General features: G+C 49.3%; 1 protein-coding gene across 1 annotated transcript; it reads left to right on the top strand.

Annotated features, from left to right (window-relative positions):
• The first annotated feature begins 3,647 nt into the window (after positions 1 to 3,647).
• On the top strand, positions 3,648 to 10,149 carry LOC118700834 (basic salivary proline-rich protein 4-like). Its single transcript, XM_036405408.2, has 6 exons — positions 3,648 to 4,638; positions 4,892 to 5,079; positions 6,958 to 7,078; positions 8,109 to 8,741; positions 9,093 to 9,210; positions 9,585 to 10,149. Exons 1-4 carry the CDS (start codon positions 3,648 to 3,650, stop codon positions 8,117 to 8,119), a joined length of 1,311 nt encoding a protein of 436 aa, XP_036261301.1. The 3' UTR covers positions 8,120 to 8,741; positions 9,093 to 9,210; positions 9,585 to 10,149.
• The last annotated feature ends 6,346 nt before the right edge of the window (positions 10,150 to 16,495 follow it).

Below are 16,495 nucleotides of genomic sequence, written 5' to 3'. Positions count from 1 at the left end.
GCTGTGGCAAGAACACCAATGCCTATACAGCAAGGTTTCCTTTTACAAAACTCTTTTTTCCTACTCCTTTCCAACTTGTTCCCTGCTCTCCTTGGGTCAGCAGAGCAGAGCCACTCTGCCTCCACCTGGAATTTGTCTGTCCCTTTCTTCTTCCTGTTCCAAAATCACCCTTAATCCCTGCCTCCCACAGCTCTGCTCACTGACAAATAAGTGCAGCACCAACCAGTTCATGGTCTCCACACCCATGCATTATTTGCTGCCATTCTGCAGAACCCAGTGGAGATGTGTGGGCTTTGCTACCATTGGTGGATTTCTGTATTTTCACATCTCCACAATTGTCAGGGTTTTAATGCTGCTTCTGCTCCTGAAGTCTCTCTATGTCCATTTATCTGCTGCTATTGCTCAGGGTACCTGGTGCTTTTCAGCTGGAGCAGAATTGTTTTAGCAAACACCTGTGTGAATGCTCGTGCAGATACAGTGTAATAGGGGCTTAGGAGAGCTGCATCATACAAAACAACATCAGTGGGCATTTTTAGGAGAATCTGAAGAAGAGGGGATGTGGTTCTTACACACTGGACAACAGCTCCAAGTGCCTGTTGTCACAGAGCACCCTGCAGATCATCCTGTGCTCCTTTGTGCTCGGCCTGAGGTGCCCGTGCTGCTCTCTGGGCTTGTGCAGAGCCAAGGAGATCCCCGTGGAGGCCACTCTACAGCCTCATGCATGCACAAGAACTTTAGGACACATTTAAGCCTCACACACATGCAAAAAACCCAAACCAAACTGAAACACCACAACAAACTGAAAAACGCCAATCACTTGTTTTTAACATTTTAAAAGTTTAATAGTAATAAAATGGTTATAAAAATAGTAATACAATTAGAGTAGTAATAATTTGGACAATTTGAATTAAGACAATACGAGACAACAAATACAAAGAGTTACGGACGGTACCTTTGTCTGGGCAGCAAAAGCCCGAAAAAGGACACCCGATTAACACAGGATTAACCCTTAAAAGCAACAGCCTGTTGCATATTCATACACTTCATACATGATGCATAAATTCCATTCAAACACAGGATTCTGTCTGGTCATGGTCAGCTTCTTCCTCCGAATCCTAACAGCGCCTTTGAGGCAGGAAGAAGTTCATTTCTTCTGATAAGAGGGCCAAAAATTCTTTTTCTCTGAAAGATTTAGGTTCTCTGTGGCTGCTATCTCGCTGCAAGCCCTTCCTTTAAAAAAAGTATCCTACATAGCTTCGTTTCTATTTTAACAATTTTTATAACCTAAAACTATATTTAACACAGTACTTAAGAGAATTAATACAGCATTACTTTCTAACACAAGACATATAACATTCATTTTAATATTTGCGAAAAGCCAATCATAAAATACACGCCTTTTTCACAAAACCAAAAAACCCATGGAAATTTGTTTACAAGTTATAATTGATTGTCTCGTGTCACCTCCATTCTGTTTTCCAAAGCAGTGTCAGTGTTCAGACAGAAGGACAAAGAGAGGTTTTAGCAGGAGTGACCAAGTTTTGGTAGGGATGGAGCTGCTCTCCCCCATCAGAGCCTGCTGGCTCTGCCTTTCTGTCTGGATGGGCGGCACAGCCACGGCCATGGCGGAGCAGCCTCCTGTGCCCCCGCAGTGGGGCTCAGCAGCACTTTAAGCCACTCTCACCCTGCACTGCCCAAGGGCTGCTCTGGCAGCGTCCTCAGCTCTCTCTTGCCCCTTTCCCTGCGTGCTGCCCTGGCAGCTGAAAGCCCAGCTGGCCCAGGGGGGGTCTGGGCTCTCAGCCACAGTTGGGTTCTGCTGCTCCAAGCCTGGAGCTGCCACGCTGGGGAACCCACAGCTGAGAGCTTCCCTGGAGTGCAGCAAACAGAGGGCCTGACACGAGGGGAAAGGGCCCTGAGGTCAGGCCAGAGATGAAGGAAAAGGAAATGGGAAAGGAGAGAAGAGAAAATTCACAGGGCTTGAGACCTGAATCTTCCCTGCAAACTTTGCATACAAGTCTGGATTCCCAAAAGACCAGTGGTGTCTGAGTTTATTATGAAATAAAAGAGATTAAAAAGAATATTGATTAGTTGCTTATTGGCTATTCTGAGCACTGATGATTTTGGGATCGGAAGGAAAATGGAGTATGTGACCATGCTATTAAGAAAAGATACATATGCATATAAAAATGTAGGAATCAGAAACACAACATAAAAAACCAAAGATCAAACTAATTCTGGCATTTCCTCATTTTGAAAGTAAGGAATCTGAGCTACAGGTTTCTAAAATTCTTGCAGGTACTTTTATATGTAATACAAGCATACAAGACTTCAGAATGGCATTTTCAAAAGCACTGTGTCTTCACCATGTTCTAACAGTTTTCCAAACAGTTGGAGACAAGAAAATATCAAAGTTCTGGAACCTCTCAAGTCCTTTCATGTCAGTCTAATCCTGAAAGAAAAATCTAAGTTATTGTCTTCTGAATAATAGGTATATTATATTCTATTAAGGAGACATTTGCCTTGTTGGCTTTTTTTTAATCAGCTGTCCAGTACTGGAAAGAAAACAAGATCTTTCTGGAGGCCTAGAATGGTAGCAGAAAGAAGAATTTAAGAGACTCCATTTAGAGCTTCATTTTTCTTACTGGTTATTTTTTCTGGAATTGCCTAGCTAAAACCAGCGAGAATTGCTCTAATAGACTGATTTCTTCCAAGAGAGTAAGAAGGAGAGGAAAATACAGGTCAGTCAGCCTTGCCTCCATCCCCTGACAGGTGATGGAGTAACTAATCCTGGAAACCGATCCAAACAAACAGAGAAGTTGATTGGGAGTGATGGTTAAGCTACCTGATGCCCGTGATAGGACAGCCAAAGGGATGGATATGGGTGGAGCAATGGATGATGTCTACCCCAGCTTTCCCCAAGCCTTTGAGACAGTCTCCTACAGCATCCTTAAACACAAACTGCCAAAATGCCCAGCAAGGAAGGCTGAAAAATGGATGAGGACTGTCATCAGTGGCACAAAGTAGAGCTGGAGGCAAGTCACGGGTGCTCTGAGCCCCAGGGGCTGATGCTGGGGCAGGTGCTCTTTAATGTCTTCATTCATGGCCGGGCTGGAGGAGCAGCTCACCCTCAGACAGTCTGCAGACAAAACAAAGCTGGCAGGAGCAGCTGAGAGCCCAAATGATTGTGCCATTCAGAGGGACCTCGGCGGGCTAAAGAACTGGCCTGAGGGGAATCTGATGGAGTTCAAGGATGGGAAATGAGAAGTCTGGGACCTGGCCAGGAATAAGAGCAGGCATCAAGAGCTGCAGGAGGCTGACTGCGAGAGAAGCGGCTGTTTTATCTTCCTTGTCTTGCTGGCTGGGGGTTGTAGCGCAAGGCCAAGGCAGAAGGATGCCTGCAGCCACAGAAAGAGGGGGTTCGCAGCTGGCGCTGCCGAGCCGAGCGCGGCCAGCCCCGGAGCCGCCCCGCCCGCGCTGTGCCCGCAGCCCCGGCTCTGCCGCGCTCGTCCCCGCCAAGTCCGGCCCGCGCCGGGGCCGCGCTGGGCGCGCGCGGGCCCGAGCGCAGCGCCCCCCTCAGGCCGCGCGCCGCCGGCGCAGCCGCGGCCGTTGCGCGGCGGGCGTTGTGGCCACAGTCGGCGATCGACGCCATGGCGGAGCTGCCGCTGCCCGCCGGGCTCAGCGCCGGCACCTTCCCCGCCAAGCTCTGGCGCCTGGTGAACAGCCCCCGCGTCCGCTCCGTGCGCTGGGACAGCCGCGCCCAGGGGCTGCTCATCGACCGCTGCCTCCTGGAGCGAGAGCTGCTCAGCTCGGGCCACGCCCACAGGGGGCGTGGCCATGGGCCGGCCCCGGTGCCGCACACCTTCAGGGCCACGCAGTTCCGCAGCTTCGTGCGGCAGCTCTACCGCTATGGCTTCCGCAAGGTGCCGGGCTGGGTCGGCTCGGCTGCGCCGGGCGATGCCGGGGCCTGGCTCCACTACTGCAACCCCTGCTTTCGCCGCGACCGCCCCGACCTCCTGCTCCGCATCAAGCGCCGGAGCGCGGCCAACAGGCAGCGGCCGGCGGCGGGCCGGGAGGGCCGCAGGCACCCGCCCTGCGGCTCCCAGCAGCTCCCCGGGCCGCGGCCGCTGCCGGACGGGCGGCGCGGGCGCGGTCGCTTCCAGCCGCTGCCCAGGGAGCGGCCGCCGCTGCCGGCCGGGCGCCCGCCCAGCGGCTTCCTCCTGCTGCACAGGGAGCGGACGCTGCCGGACGGGCGGGAGCTGCGCAGCCCCCGGCCCGGCCGCCTCCAGCAGCCCCCCGGCGAGCGGCCGCTGCTCGCCCGGCGCCCGCCCTGCGGCTTCCACCTGCTGCACAGGGAGCGGCCGCTGCCGGCCCGGCGGGAGGGGCCGAGCCGCTTCCAGGAGCTCTACGGGGAGCGGCCGCCGCCCGCCGAGCGGGAGGTGCTCGGCATCCCGCCCTGCCACTTCCTCGGGCTCCACGGGGAGCGGCCGCTGCCGCTCGGGCGGGAGGGGCCCCGCAGCCGCTCGCAGGAGCTCTACGGGGAGCAGCTGCCTCCGGCCGAGCGGGAGGTGCTCGGGGTGCAGCCCTGCAGCTTCCAGCAGCTCCACAGGGAGCAGCAGCCCGCAGCCTACGACGCACGAGGTAGGAAAAGAGTTGTAGCCCTGTTTTTCCGAAAGGTCGTGAAAAGTGACCATTTGAAGTAGTTTTCCACAAGGCTCTGTCATTCTCAGCCAGAAGTTGTCAAGCCTACTAGCAAGGGGCACCTAGGAGGCCGAAAGATTCTCTGCCTGGTTTGCCTGTGTGCTTCCCGTGATGTTTGATCCACAGCAGCACCAGAGCTCTGTGTCCCACAGCCACGTTGTGGAGCCTGACCAATGTGTTTGGATTCTTGCAGCCAGCCCGGGCACTTCAGGGCCCAGCGCTCCCGCTGGCAGTGCAGCTTGTGCAGCATGGACGGCCTCCAGCTCAGCACAGAACGCGCCTGGGGAGGAGGAATGGCCACCAGCAGATCTCGGCCTTGCCGTAGAGAAAATGATTCGGGAGATCAGGAGGTCCCTGTCTGAAAGATCTCCCTCTGCTCAGGTAATTCCATTGGATGGGGATAAAAGGGGCTGGACTGAGAGCTTTTGAACCTTGTGACACGGTTGAGAAGCAAAGGCTTCTTTAATTGAACTTATTTCATTCTTATTTAGTTATTGAATTATTCTTGGTTAAGAAAGATTTCTAAAAGAGGGGATGAAGAAGAAATGAAGAAGAGGTTTTACTTGCTGGGAAAGAGGAGAAGAGTGTTTGGAGAATTGGCACTGAAGGCCAAGTGTCCCGTGCAGGGAGGGGCATGCCAGAGGTGCCTCTGTCCCAGCTGCAGCAGATGTGGGCCGTGCCTCTTTTGGGTGGGAAGGCCAAGGCAAAGCAAGGGCTGGGCTGCAGCTGCTGCTGCTGTTGTTAGCATTCAAAAACACATAATCACATAAGCGATTATATGCAGTGCTTTTTACTTAAGAGCTCTGGGAATCGGGGTAGTTTCCACCCAAATCTGATTGCAACCATACGTTCCAGGTGAACGTGTTTTATACTCTATCGTTATATAACTTTAATGTTAATTATTAAACTTATATTGTTCTATTGTAGGCACAGATTTCAGCTAAACATAGCTTCTCTTGGTTCCCCCTTAAATTTCTAACCTAGTTTCTCATGATTCTTCTTATGATTATACAATAATTATATTTAGTTACTAAACAATCATCACATCTAACAATTATATCATTTATCATACTGCTTACGCAGGTGCAGTGATCTGAGAAAACACAAAGCCTAACATTTTCAAAGTCTATCTTTAACATTTTCCAGGGCTCCACTATCACTGTGTGAGCCCTGCCGTGCGTGTAGGCGCTCCCAGAGCCGTGGCTGGGGCTGGGCTGCAGCTGCAGCTCTCTGTCCTTTTGCAGATTATGACACGTGTTGGCCAAAGAATGTCTCTCTTTCTGTTGATGTGCTGACCCATTGCCTGCAGTACATTTGTGATTATGACTCAAGGGGGGGAGTGGGATTTTTTGGATTGAGCAATACCTTATTCTCAAGTGGCATGACTTTTGTCCTCTGTAAAGTCACACATAGCAGTTTAGAGAAGCATTTTATTCCATAAGAAAAGGAAACATTGCAGGCTCTGAACCATCTTTAGAATCTTTAGGGTTCTGATGGATGAGCTATGGCAGAGGAGATGAATATTCTGAAACTGGTCATAGTGAGAATATCTTTGTGTCCAAAGGTAATTTGCTTCATTGTGGACATTTACTTCCTCAGTGGAATAGAAACACTACTTGGTTGTCTGGCTTTTCCTGTCTTTTGGGTTGTTTTTTTTCCCTACCCTAACGATGTACAGATTTTTGCCACTGATCCCAAATGTGATCCTGGCAATACCCAGGGTGCATAAATGTTTGCCTGGATGACACGCGTGGGGCAGCAGCAGAGGCTCCGAGAAGCAGCACCTTGTGATGGGTTGTGTGAGCGGTTGGCTGCGGGTGCTGAGACTCCCAGGCAGAAATGTGTGCTTTGCCTGTGGGTTTGCAGCACACAGCCCTGGGCAGGGCTGGGAGCGAGCTCTGCCCTTGCTGGCAGCCGTGCTGGCAGCAAGGAGAGCCCCTGGCTTTGTGCTGGCTGATTTCTCACAGCTCTGGGATAAGGCAGGGTCAGAGCGTGGGGGCACGTCCCCTCACTTGGTGTCTTCTGGTTTTCTGTGTTCATGTTTTGTCTCAAAGGTCATTTTGTAAGAGCTTCAGTTTCACCTTGGCCCCCTGAATCCTGAGTTTAAAAGGCTTGTCATGTGAACCGTGGGGGCAGTGTTCCTTCCTCTGTGCTCCATGTCCTTTGGGAGTGGAGAAGGAGAGTTATTGTATCCCTTATATGATTCCAGCAAAATAGACAGTGATCTTTGGGTTCCTTTCTTTCTGTTTTTCTGCTCAGGACAATGTTGGTGTTGCCCCTGATTCTTCAGGAGGGGAGCCTGTGAACAGAGCTGCAGCAGAGGAGGTTTCATCTGGCACCGAGAGCTGCAGGAACAGTTCCCAGGAGCCCCAGGAGCCTGGTGAGGACAGAGCCCACACTGATTTAGAGAGCTGTGAGATGGCTGCTCTGAGCAGGGTTGGTGCTTCCTGGTGCCTTTAGTTCAAATCCTGCACTGGCACAACCTCCCTGAGCCCTGCCCTCCACGCTTCTCCAGAGGCTCTGACACTGAGTCCTCTGCTGTGGCAAGAGAGCAGGGAATAAACCTGACCTTGTGGGAGTTGTGTCACCAAGCCGGGTGTCCCAGTTTTGTGCTGAAGTGGGTGGGTAAATTTGCTGCAGGGTGCCAGGGGAGGCCAGGCTGAGCGACTCTTGAAGGAACAGGGGAAAAAAAGAGCAAAAAGTCAGGGTAGAAGTCCAAATCACTGACTAAATGTAATACCACTCTGCTGGTACTGGTCCTGACCCACAAGAAAAACAAGGAGCACAACATCAGAGGCCAACCAATAGAAAAATCACAGTAACTCCAGTATCAGAAGGAAAAGCTTGAATGACCCCTGATTAGGGAGGCCTAAGAGGAGAGAGGGAGCACTGTGGACCATTCCTTAGCCAAGCTGGTGCAGCCTGCAGGCCTCGTAGGGAGCTCTGTCCCTCCCAGCCCTTCCTGCCAGAGCTGATGGTCGAGTTGGAGCAGCTGCTGCTCACTGCAGAGGGCAGTTTGTAGATGCCAGGTAATGGAGCTGGTTCATGACTCAGCTCCCAGCACCTTCAGCTTCAGCCATTTCAGTGAGGGCTGAGGTCTCTCTGTCAGCACAGAGAAAGAACAAGGCTGGGCTTCCTTGTGGCAGCTGGGACTGTCTGTGTTTCAAGCTCTCCTGGGTGCCCTTTGCACTGCGGGGGCTGAGACTTTATCAAGATACTTCAGTGTTTTGAAACACCCTTTTGAACACCTGGAATGGTCCCTGTTCTTTTAAGGGCAGATTGCTTCAAATTGCCAAGTGAGAGTCTGCCTTTCAGGCCATCTTTGACAGCCCCTGGTCGAAGGACAATTGCTGCCCAAGGGAAAGGTGCAGAAGGGCCAATATTGACTGGGCGTTGCCTTTGCTTCCCAGATGCCATCTGACCAACATCTCCAGGAGGGCTGCCCTGCACGGCAGGAAGAGACAGGGGAGAGCCTGTGACCATCGGGCAGGTAGAACTCCTCTGTTTGTAGATATGTTTATAGATTTCTATGGTTCTATTTATTAGTGGTTATAGTTCAATTTATAGATGATAGTGTTCTATTTATATGGACATAGCTTGATCTGTATAGTTAAATGTGGATATGTATATAGTTATAGATGTGATATAATTATATTTTACTATATATTTACATTTATAGATTTTCAGAGTTAGATTTTTATATGTGTAAAATATTTATATATATATATATGCATATGTATGCAGTTACATTTATGAATGTGTATAGTTATCTAGTAAGAGGAATAGGAATGTTTAGGTGGAGAGATTGATGGATAGATTGCTGTTTGTGTAGGCCTAGGCTGCATTTTTACCTCTTTGCCCCCTCGGCTGCCTTTTTCACCTCTTGCTTTTGCCCCGGTGCCCCCTGTGTCCCCCGTCCCTGTGCTGGGTCCGAGCTGGCGGCCGGGCCGGGCGGAGCAGCACTTCCAGCCCCGGCTGTCCCTGGAGCGGTGGGAGCTGCCGCTGGCCCCAGGCACTGTCCCCTGAGGAGCTGCTGAAGGACGGTGAGACAGAGGGGGCTGAGGGGGCTCAGGGGGCGCTGAAGGGACGGTGACCCTGAGCTGCTGCTGGGGCTGAGGGCTGTGGGGCAGCCGAGGGCCATGGTGGCACTGAGGTGACAGGCAAGTGGCACAGGCTGGCAGGGTGGTGGGTCTCAGGGGACGGGATGGGTCAGAAGGGACTGAGGGGGGTGAGAGGACTGTGAGGGGCTGAAGAAACTGAAGGGGGCTGGGGGTTCACCGAGAGCATGGCGGGGCTGAGGGGATGGAGGGGGCCAGCAGGGAGCACAGAGGGCTCCGGGACTGCAGCTCTGCCAGGCCTTGGAAGCAATTCCAGAGCCTCCACTTTTGCCACAGCTGCCATGAAGACCTTGAGGACAGCTGGAGACTGACGGGAGCCAGCAGGGAGGAGCTGAAGGCCAGCAGCCAGAGCAGTGAACGGGGACCTGCTGCTGCCAGCCTGGAGAGAGCCCGGGTGAGGCCACAGGCCCGGGGAGGCAGGTGGGGCTGAGGGTGCCGTGGGCTGTGGCCGTGGGCACTGCCCGGCGGGGCAGGAGCGGGCCCTGCCCGTGCTGGGGCTGCTCAGCGCAGCTGCCCCGGCCGGCACAGGGGCTGTCCTTGGGCAAGGCAGCTGTGCCGGCAGGGCCGGGAGCTGTGCCGGCTCTGCCGGGCTGCCGGGGCTGCGGGACAGTCCCGCCGCGGCTGCGCTCACCACAGCCTGGCCCGCTCGGCTGCTTTCTCTTTCTGACCCCCCTGGGAGGCTCTGACATTGCCTCTTCCCTGATGGAAGTGCAGCTGCTGCCAAGGGAAACGTCCCCATACTCACTCAGTGTTCCCTTTGCTTGCCAGGTGTTCCATCTGCTGTCGCTGTCCAGGAGAGCTGCTCTGCACGGGAGGAGGAGACCGAGCGAGAGGCTTTGAAGATGGGGCAGCTGGGATCCCTCTGCTTCGAGTGCTGTTTAAAGATACATGGACTTGAACGTAGCCATAGTTTATTATATGTGTATTTCCATATGTGGGCTGCTATTTGTATGTGTTTATTTCCATGTGTATATTCTTATATTTATGTGTATTTATTTTGTTATGAATGTATGCTATGTATATATATATATTTTTGAAATTACATATATGTGTATAAATTTATGTATGTAGACATGGATATTGTTATATCTGTGTTAATTTCTATTTCCTGTGGGTAAAGTTGTGTAGGTATCTCTTTTGATACAATTTTTGTTATATGGCTTTTAAAATAGGAATATTGGTATTTGTATAGGTATATAAGTCTATTTTTATATGCATATTTATCTGTTTCTGGATGTAATTCTAGTTACATATCTATGGAGATATTTTTGTATTCCTAGATGGGCTTAATCCTTGTAGTAATATGTAATAAATTAAGTTGTTAAACACCTAATTGATCTTTGTGTATAGTGCGTTGTTGTGGAGGTTGGATATAAATTAACTGAAGTTATTATTTGTATATTATTACATAGAAAGGTTGTAATAATAGAATAAATTCCTGTTTTTAACCTAAATTGAGATTTGTATAGTTCTGTATAGGATATATATATAGGATTTTGGCCATGCAAGTCTCCGGCCATGCCCAGCACATGCCCCACCTGCACTCAGGCTGGGCAGGGGAAGCGCAGATTTGGGCTGGCAGCAGAGCCCCACCTTGGCTCAGAACTCGCTGCAGAGGCCTGCTGAGAAAATTCCAGGGCTCCACTGAGAGCAGAACTCCAAGCAGGAGCAACCCTGGCAGGAGAAATCGTTCACAATGAAAAAAGAGAGAAAATGTGGCCAAGCAGATGTGGGGATACTCTGTGAGGCTGATAAAATGCTCTGAATCACCCCTGCCTGGGCACGTCTTCTGCAAAAATGTTTGGTTAAAAACTGAACACCTCCCATGAAATACAGATTGCACTTTCCCCTTCACTTACCTTGCTGCGTGAGTGGAGACACTCTCTCCTTAGCACTGAGAATTTTTGCCCTTCAGCACCTCACATTTAATCAAAGATGATGTACTACCACTTGGCACCATCAATGAAAACAGCCCTGCCCTCATGGCAGCGTTTGCAAAGTCTTCCCTCCTCCTGTCCCCACATCTGACAGACGGAACCATCCCCTTCTGTCCCAACTGTGCCTGAGCTGAGTGAGGGCTCCAGGAGCTCAGGAGGCTGCAAGAGCACCGCACGTGGGAAGGTTTTGCAAAGCTTCCTAAGCACCAGTAACCTCTGGGTTTGCCAGTCTTCTCCTGCAATATTGTCCTACTCAAGAATGATCCTGGAGGACACTGTGCCTCCAGCTTACTCAAGTAAAGTTTGTTTTCTTCAAGGCTTGAATAGAGGAAAATGAAAATTGTGGTTTTTAGAGTGAAATTTGGGGGTTGGTGCGGCTGGGTTTGCTCCACTATTTGCTGTGGAAAGTAGGGTAAAAGCTTTAAATTCCCAGCAGAAGCTGACTACCAGCCCACACAGAGCTGAATGAGGCCCAGGTGGGCTTGCTGCATGCTGGTCCAAGGGAAAAGCTGGAACAAAGTCCCCTTTTATTGCAGATGGAGTGTGTACTGGTGTCTCCAGGGCTGTCTGTGGTAAGACACGGCAATCCAGCCAGAAACTGTGGATATGAGAGTTCCAACAGCAACCTGCTTCTCCAGGGTGAGGGACGAGGCCAGCCCAAAAGCCTGGAAGGTGCTCTGGGCACTGGAGAAGGCCAGGCTGTCCTTGTGCAGGGATGGCCTTCAAAGGGCACCTCACACCTTGTGCTGCTGACCAAGGGCAGCTGGTGGCCTTCCACAAAATGCTTCTTTTGTCCAGCTCTTGGAAAAGTTCCAGCCAGCAACAATTCCTGCTGCTCACACCAGCCCTTTCCAAGCAGGAGGAATTCCAGCAGCAGCCTGACAGCTTAGTGGCAGGAGAATAAAATACTCAGCTGAGCGTTATCAACTCTCTGTCAGAAGCCACATCCTCAGCCCCTCATCTCCTCCAGTTGTCTCAGACGTGGAGGAAGCAGCAGGAAATCTCTGATCCTGGAAGGGAAAGCAGAAGGAGGAGAGGCAGTGGCTGGTCCCTGGGGCCTTGGGAGCAGTGAGAGCCATCCAAAACAGGATCTCTGCTGGGCTGTGGAGATAAGAGTGACCAACCAGCAATGCTCTGTGTGAGACTGGAGCCGGATTACCAGAAGCAGTTACACTGATTATTGACCTCCACAATTAGAAATGCACAACAACCACTCAGGTGACTTCATCTGGCCATGATCTTTAGCTGCAATGCCAAAATCTCATCAAATATGTTGCTATCCTTTAAACAAGGAAGGAGAGCACAAATACCAACAATTCTCATCAGCCTTCTGGGCTGGAAAGACCATTTAATTTATGGTCCCTTAGCTGTCAGCCTAAACTCTGCTGTGCAAACCTTAGGTCTATGTTGGACCTCATAAACTTCTTGAGCATCAACTTAGGTGCAAACCTGCTACAAAACCCTTCAGACACCACACTGATTTAGAGTGGCAGGATTTCACTGTTCCAGCAGAGAATTTTATTCACTTGCTCCTGCAAGTCATTTCCAGAGTGGAAGTGAAATCAGTGCCTTGCTATCTGGATGTGATAGGATTTTCCTCCTGTCCCAAGAGACAGCAGGGGAAAAGATTTGTTCCTATTATACCATTACATCTAAATCTTTGGTTTGAGAGCAAACGGAAAACATTCCTTTAAGAAGTAAGTTCTGCCTGGGCTTTTTGGCATGAGGACAAACTGGGGTGTGCTGGCAGGAGCCGCACTGTCCCTGTGGGTGCAAACCCCCTGAAGGATGAACAGGCTGCTGTCACAGGGGCCACACCTGCAGCATGAAAAGCCACCGTGCCATTAACTCGATGCAAACTAAACACAAGTGACACAGCTCTGCATCCTCAGCAAGGACTTGCCTCTGCAGAGATGTTGCTGACAGACTCAGCTCTTGTGTGCAAGTGCTGTTAAATTGTCACACAAATCAACCACCCCTCCCTCTCTTGTCCTTCTTGGCGTCCGGCTGCTGAGCTGCTGCTGAGAAAGAAGAGGCAGAGTCCTTCAGGGCAAACGGGGACTTTGCAACGGGCAGAAACTTCCTCCTTTCTTTTGTTTTCAGTGACAACAGAGGGGTTTGTCTTCAGTCCCTGTGTCAGCAGGGAAATTGTGCCTGCCCGTCACACCTAGGATCTGAACAACCTGGATTGTTATTGGTGTAAAACCCACAGTGACCTGACCTTCTGCAGGAGTATGGAGAGAAGAGTCAAAAGGGATTCCTGGAATGTTGCAATAAGCAGATAGTGGTCTTAAACATATATAGATAAAAAGGCATAAAAAGCTCATAAAAGCATATGGAACTGATGGCAACCTAATAAAAAGAAGCATTTTATTGTAATAAAGAGTGAGGGTTGCAGACCACAGTGTGAGAAATAGCTACTCACTTTTCATAGTTTAGGAAGGTTTATTAAACCTTATCAAAAATACAACAGAAGACTGAATAAAGAAAAAAGGTTACAGCACCAGCAGCAAAAGATTTTCCTCGCCATGTGCTCAGCCCCCTCATGCTGGAGGCTTTCCCTTTCTAACCCTTTAAGCCCTCCCAAGGTTCTGTCCATCAACCCCTTCTTCGCTGTCCAGTGGTGGAGATCTCTTCCTCAAATTCTGATTGGGGCTCAGGTGTCGCCATAGTGACAAGCCAGCCCTCCCAGATGTCCCAGCCCCAGTTTTCCCTTGATAACCAGGGCATGGGGTGCAGCATAACTATAAATCTATAAAACTTTTCTTAACTTATATACATGATATTTGTCTATTAATTGTGAGAGTCAGTCATCACATTACTCATCTGTCACAACAGGAAAAGAAGTTTCTGGTGGGAGGAACACTGGTTTTCAAGGTAGGACCAGCTGTTGAGGTTTGATTTGTTCCCTCTTTCAGATTACAAGGAAGTCATGGTGTTCCAGAGTAGAAGCTGGTGCCAAAAGTTTGAGAAACAGGGTGTGATAAGATCACCAGAGTATTTTATCTGTATCTAGGAAGAAGCCCTGCAGAGCTTCTCTTTGGCTTGGACTGAAAGTAGAAGTCCTGTTTTTACCAAGAATTTTGATCTCTTGGTGTTTTGGAGAAAGAAAAAGAAAACCCCAAACCACCTGAAGTCTGCATTGAGGTGAGGTGTACCACAGAGGGCTGAGGGCTCAGCAAGGCAAGAGACCCTCCTGTAATTTAAACTGTTCTTTCAATAATAACAATAATTTCTCAGGACATGTTGATTTCAGCAGGCACCAGATTCCCTCTTCTTGTTCTGGCCTTTCACATATCACTAAGGAAAGGTGAGGCTGTGTCATTCCCATTTGGAGTTTTAATTCTTCAGAAGTCAAAACTGAATTCAAGTCAGGTTCATTAACACTGTAATTTAGATACTTCTAAAATCTTGTAGCCTTTTATATTTGCCTGGAGATTTGAGCTTGTTCCTTGACAAGAAGAAAAGACTACATATGGTACTAATCCTTTTTTGATAGGAAACAGTTTTCAACAGAAAACGGGGAAAAATGGCATTGAACACATCATGACTTGGAAGAAAGGTGGCTGCTGCAGCAAATACTTACCAGGACAAAAAGGCATGAGCTGTCATTCTTTATGTTATTGTGTGTGCATGAAATACTGTTACTAAGCCTCTGTTTTCAAGAGTATAAAACACACAGGGCAATGAGAATCTCTGTTTAATCTCCTCACCAGTACAACTTGTGCTGGATACTGAGAGCCCTGTTTAATTACTTTAATGCTTTGATCGTTCCTGTCAATGTTCAAAAGCCATTAACCATAGCATTCAGTCTCTGGCAGATATTTGGTCTTGAAGGAAAACTTTTTACTAATTCTTTTCCTCTCTCTTCTAAAACTCACTGGGCTCAGTTAATATCAAGAGCTAGAAAGCCAAAGCCTGTGGGAAAGCACTATTTATTGTAGCAAACATCTATGTTGTCAGAAAATGTCCTTTAGATCAAATCAGAATTTCCAAGGCCTCTATCCTCTCCCTCTCTCCCTTTCTCTTTCCTTTTCCTCTTTTTTGACCTTTCCCTTCCCCTTTCTCATTCCCTCTTCACTCCTATTGTCTCTTCTTTTCACAGAGAGAGGTTTTTATGAGCCGTCCCCTTCAAAGGGATTTACCAGCCCTTCATTAACTCTGCCAGATGCTGTTTGAAGGTGTTCTCTCCGTTCTCTGAGAGGCATCTCTGCACCATCCTGCCCCTGCAGATGCTCTTGCTTGGTGGCAGAGGCTGCCACAGCAGTGCCAACAGCAACTGTGCAGCCAGAGCTGCAGAATTTGTCATTGCTGGCCTGAAAGTGCCAGCCCTGGATGGAAATATCAGTAGGAGCTCACGCTCTGCCTCCCCGTGCTGACAAATCCCTGGAATCCCTCCTGCTGGGCTCTGTGGCAGCACTGCCAGGGGAGGCAGAGGATGTGACAAATCCTCAGGGACACCTCGGGCTGGCTCTGGGCAGCAGCACCTTCCCTTGGCCCATGGTCAGTTCTGCAGGCAGGTGCGGCCCCGCTCCTCAAAACACTCCCTGCTTTTTGGGGGAAATCCCTTCAGCTTTAGTCATTCAAGGCTCTGAAAGGGCCCAAAGACTCAACCCTCTTTTTCTGAAAAAGCAGATGATGGGCAGTTCTTCAGCCCATGGAATTAAAAAGAAATTCTTTTCACCTAAGTAGCCTCCAAGCACATATTTTGTGAGGGAATTACTTTGCCACACATGGTGCACTTTCCCTCTTTCACTGCTACCAAGATCCCAGTGTTTGATGCAAACAGCCCCAGAGTATTTTCATGAATAGCTCACAAAATTGCTCACAATCAACCTCTGGAGAAAAGCAAAGTGTGTTTTCTAATGTAACCAATTCGTTTGAGTTTTGAATGTTTTGCATTTGCAGCTGAGGCCCTGTAAGCAATTCTAATTGTTGTCAGTAGGTGAGGTACTTCTCAACAAAGAAATAAGTTTTACATGGCATTTCCTAATGGATAATGGTCATAAAAAAGAATGGATGTTTGGAGAGTCTGTTAGTATAATGTGGTATGTTCAAGGTGTCACACACACACTACAACATCTCTTCTTTATACTTCTGTTTTATAAATACATAGGCCTAAGAATTTATAACTTTTATTTGGCTTAAAGGGTCAAAGACTCAGTAGTAAACACCTGTCTCGCCTCCTGGACCTCCGTTCTGGCCATCCAGGGCCATAGGGTGCCACTTCAAAAGGTATTTTCCACTCAACAGTAGCAGACATAGGCCCCAAGGCACCACCCTGCCCTCTTTGTGTATCATCAACAATAGAAATTAGTTCCTTCCAGTTCCCAAATGTCAAAATGTATGTATGTATTTTTGCATGGAAACTATGATGACTTTTGCTGATGTTTGTAACATTTCACAGGGCCAAAGATGATTAAGATTTCTGAAGTTTTACAAAAGAGAGATGCAAATGTCACAGCAAGCATAGCAAGGATGAAGGTTTAATCAGCCTGAAAAAACCCTCTCTTGCTGAAGTCTCCATAGAATCACAGCTTGATGCAGAGTGCACGGGTACCACCTCACCCTGTCCATGGGCCATCCTGGAAATGCAGAGATGCCAGCCCCAAGTCTGGTCCTGTGCCCGTTCTTATGCACAATGGTCTCCAAAATCTGCAGCAGCACGTTAGGAAAATTAATCCACAAACACCAGAGGTTTATGTCCAAAAAGGAGACAGAGGAGTCCTTTTACTTTATTTG

Source organism: Molothrus ater, chromosome 38 (genome assembly GCF_012460135.2).
Source record: "Molothrus ater isolate BHLD 08-10-18 breed brown headed cowbird chromosome 38, BPBGC_Mater_1.1, whole genome shotgun sequence".
NCBI classification, from domain to species: domain Eukaryota; kingdom Metazoa; phylum Chordata; class Aves; order Passeriformes; family Icteridae; genus Molothrus; species Molothrus ater.
This window is presented reverse-complemented; position numbering and strand designations above follow the sequence as displayed.

Excerpts from the sequence above, each read along its gene's own strand:
- LOC118700834 (XM_036405408.2), top strand. The coding sequence starts at position 3,648 with ATGGCGGAGCTGCCGCTGCCCGCCGGGCTCAGCGCCGGCACCTTCCCC. Across the intron at positions 4,639-4,891 it reads CGCAGCCTACGACGCACGAG|CCAGCCCGGGCACTTCAGGG; the intron begins GTAGGAAAAGAG and ends GGATTCTTGCAG. Across the intron at positions 5,080-6,957 it reads AAAGATCTCCCTCTGCTCAG|GACAATGTTGGTGTTGCCCC; the intron begins GTAATTCCATTG and ends TTTTCTGCTCAG.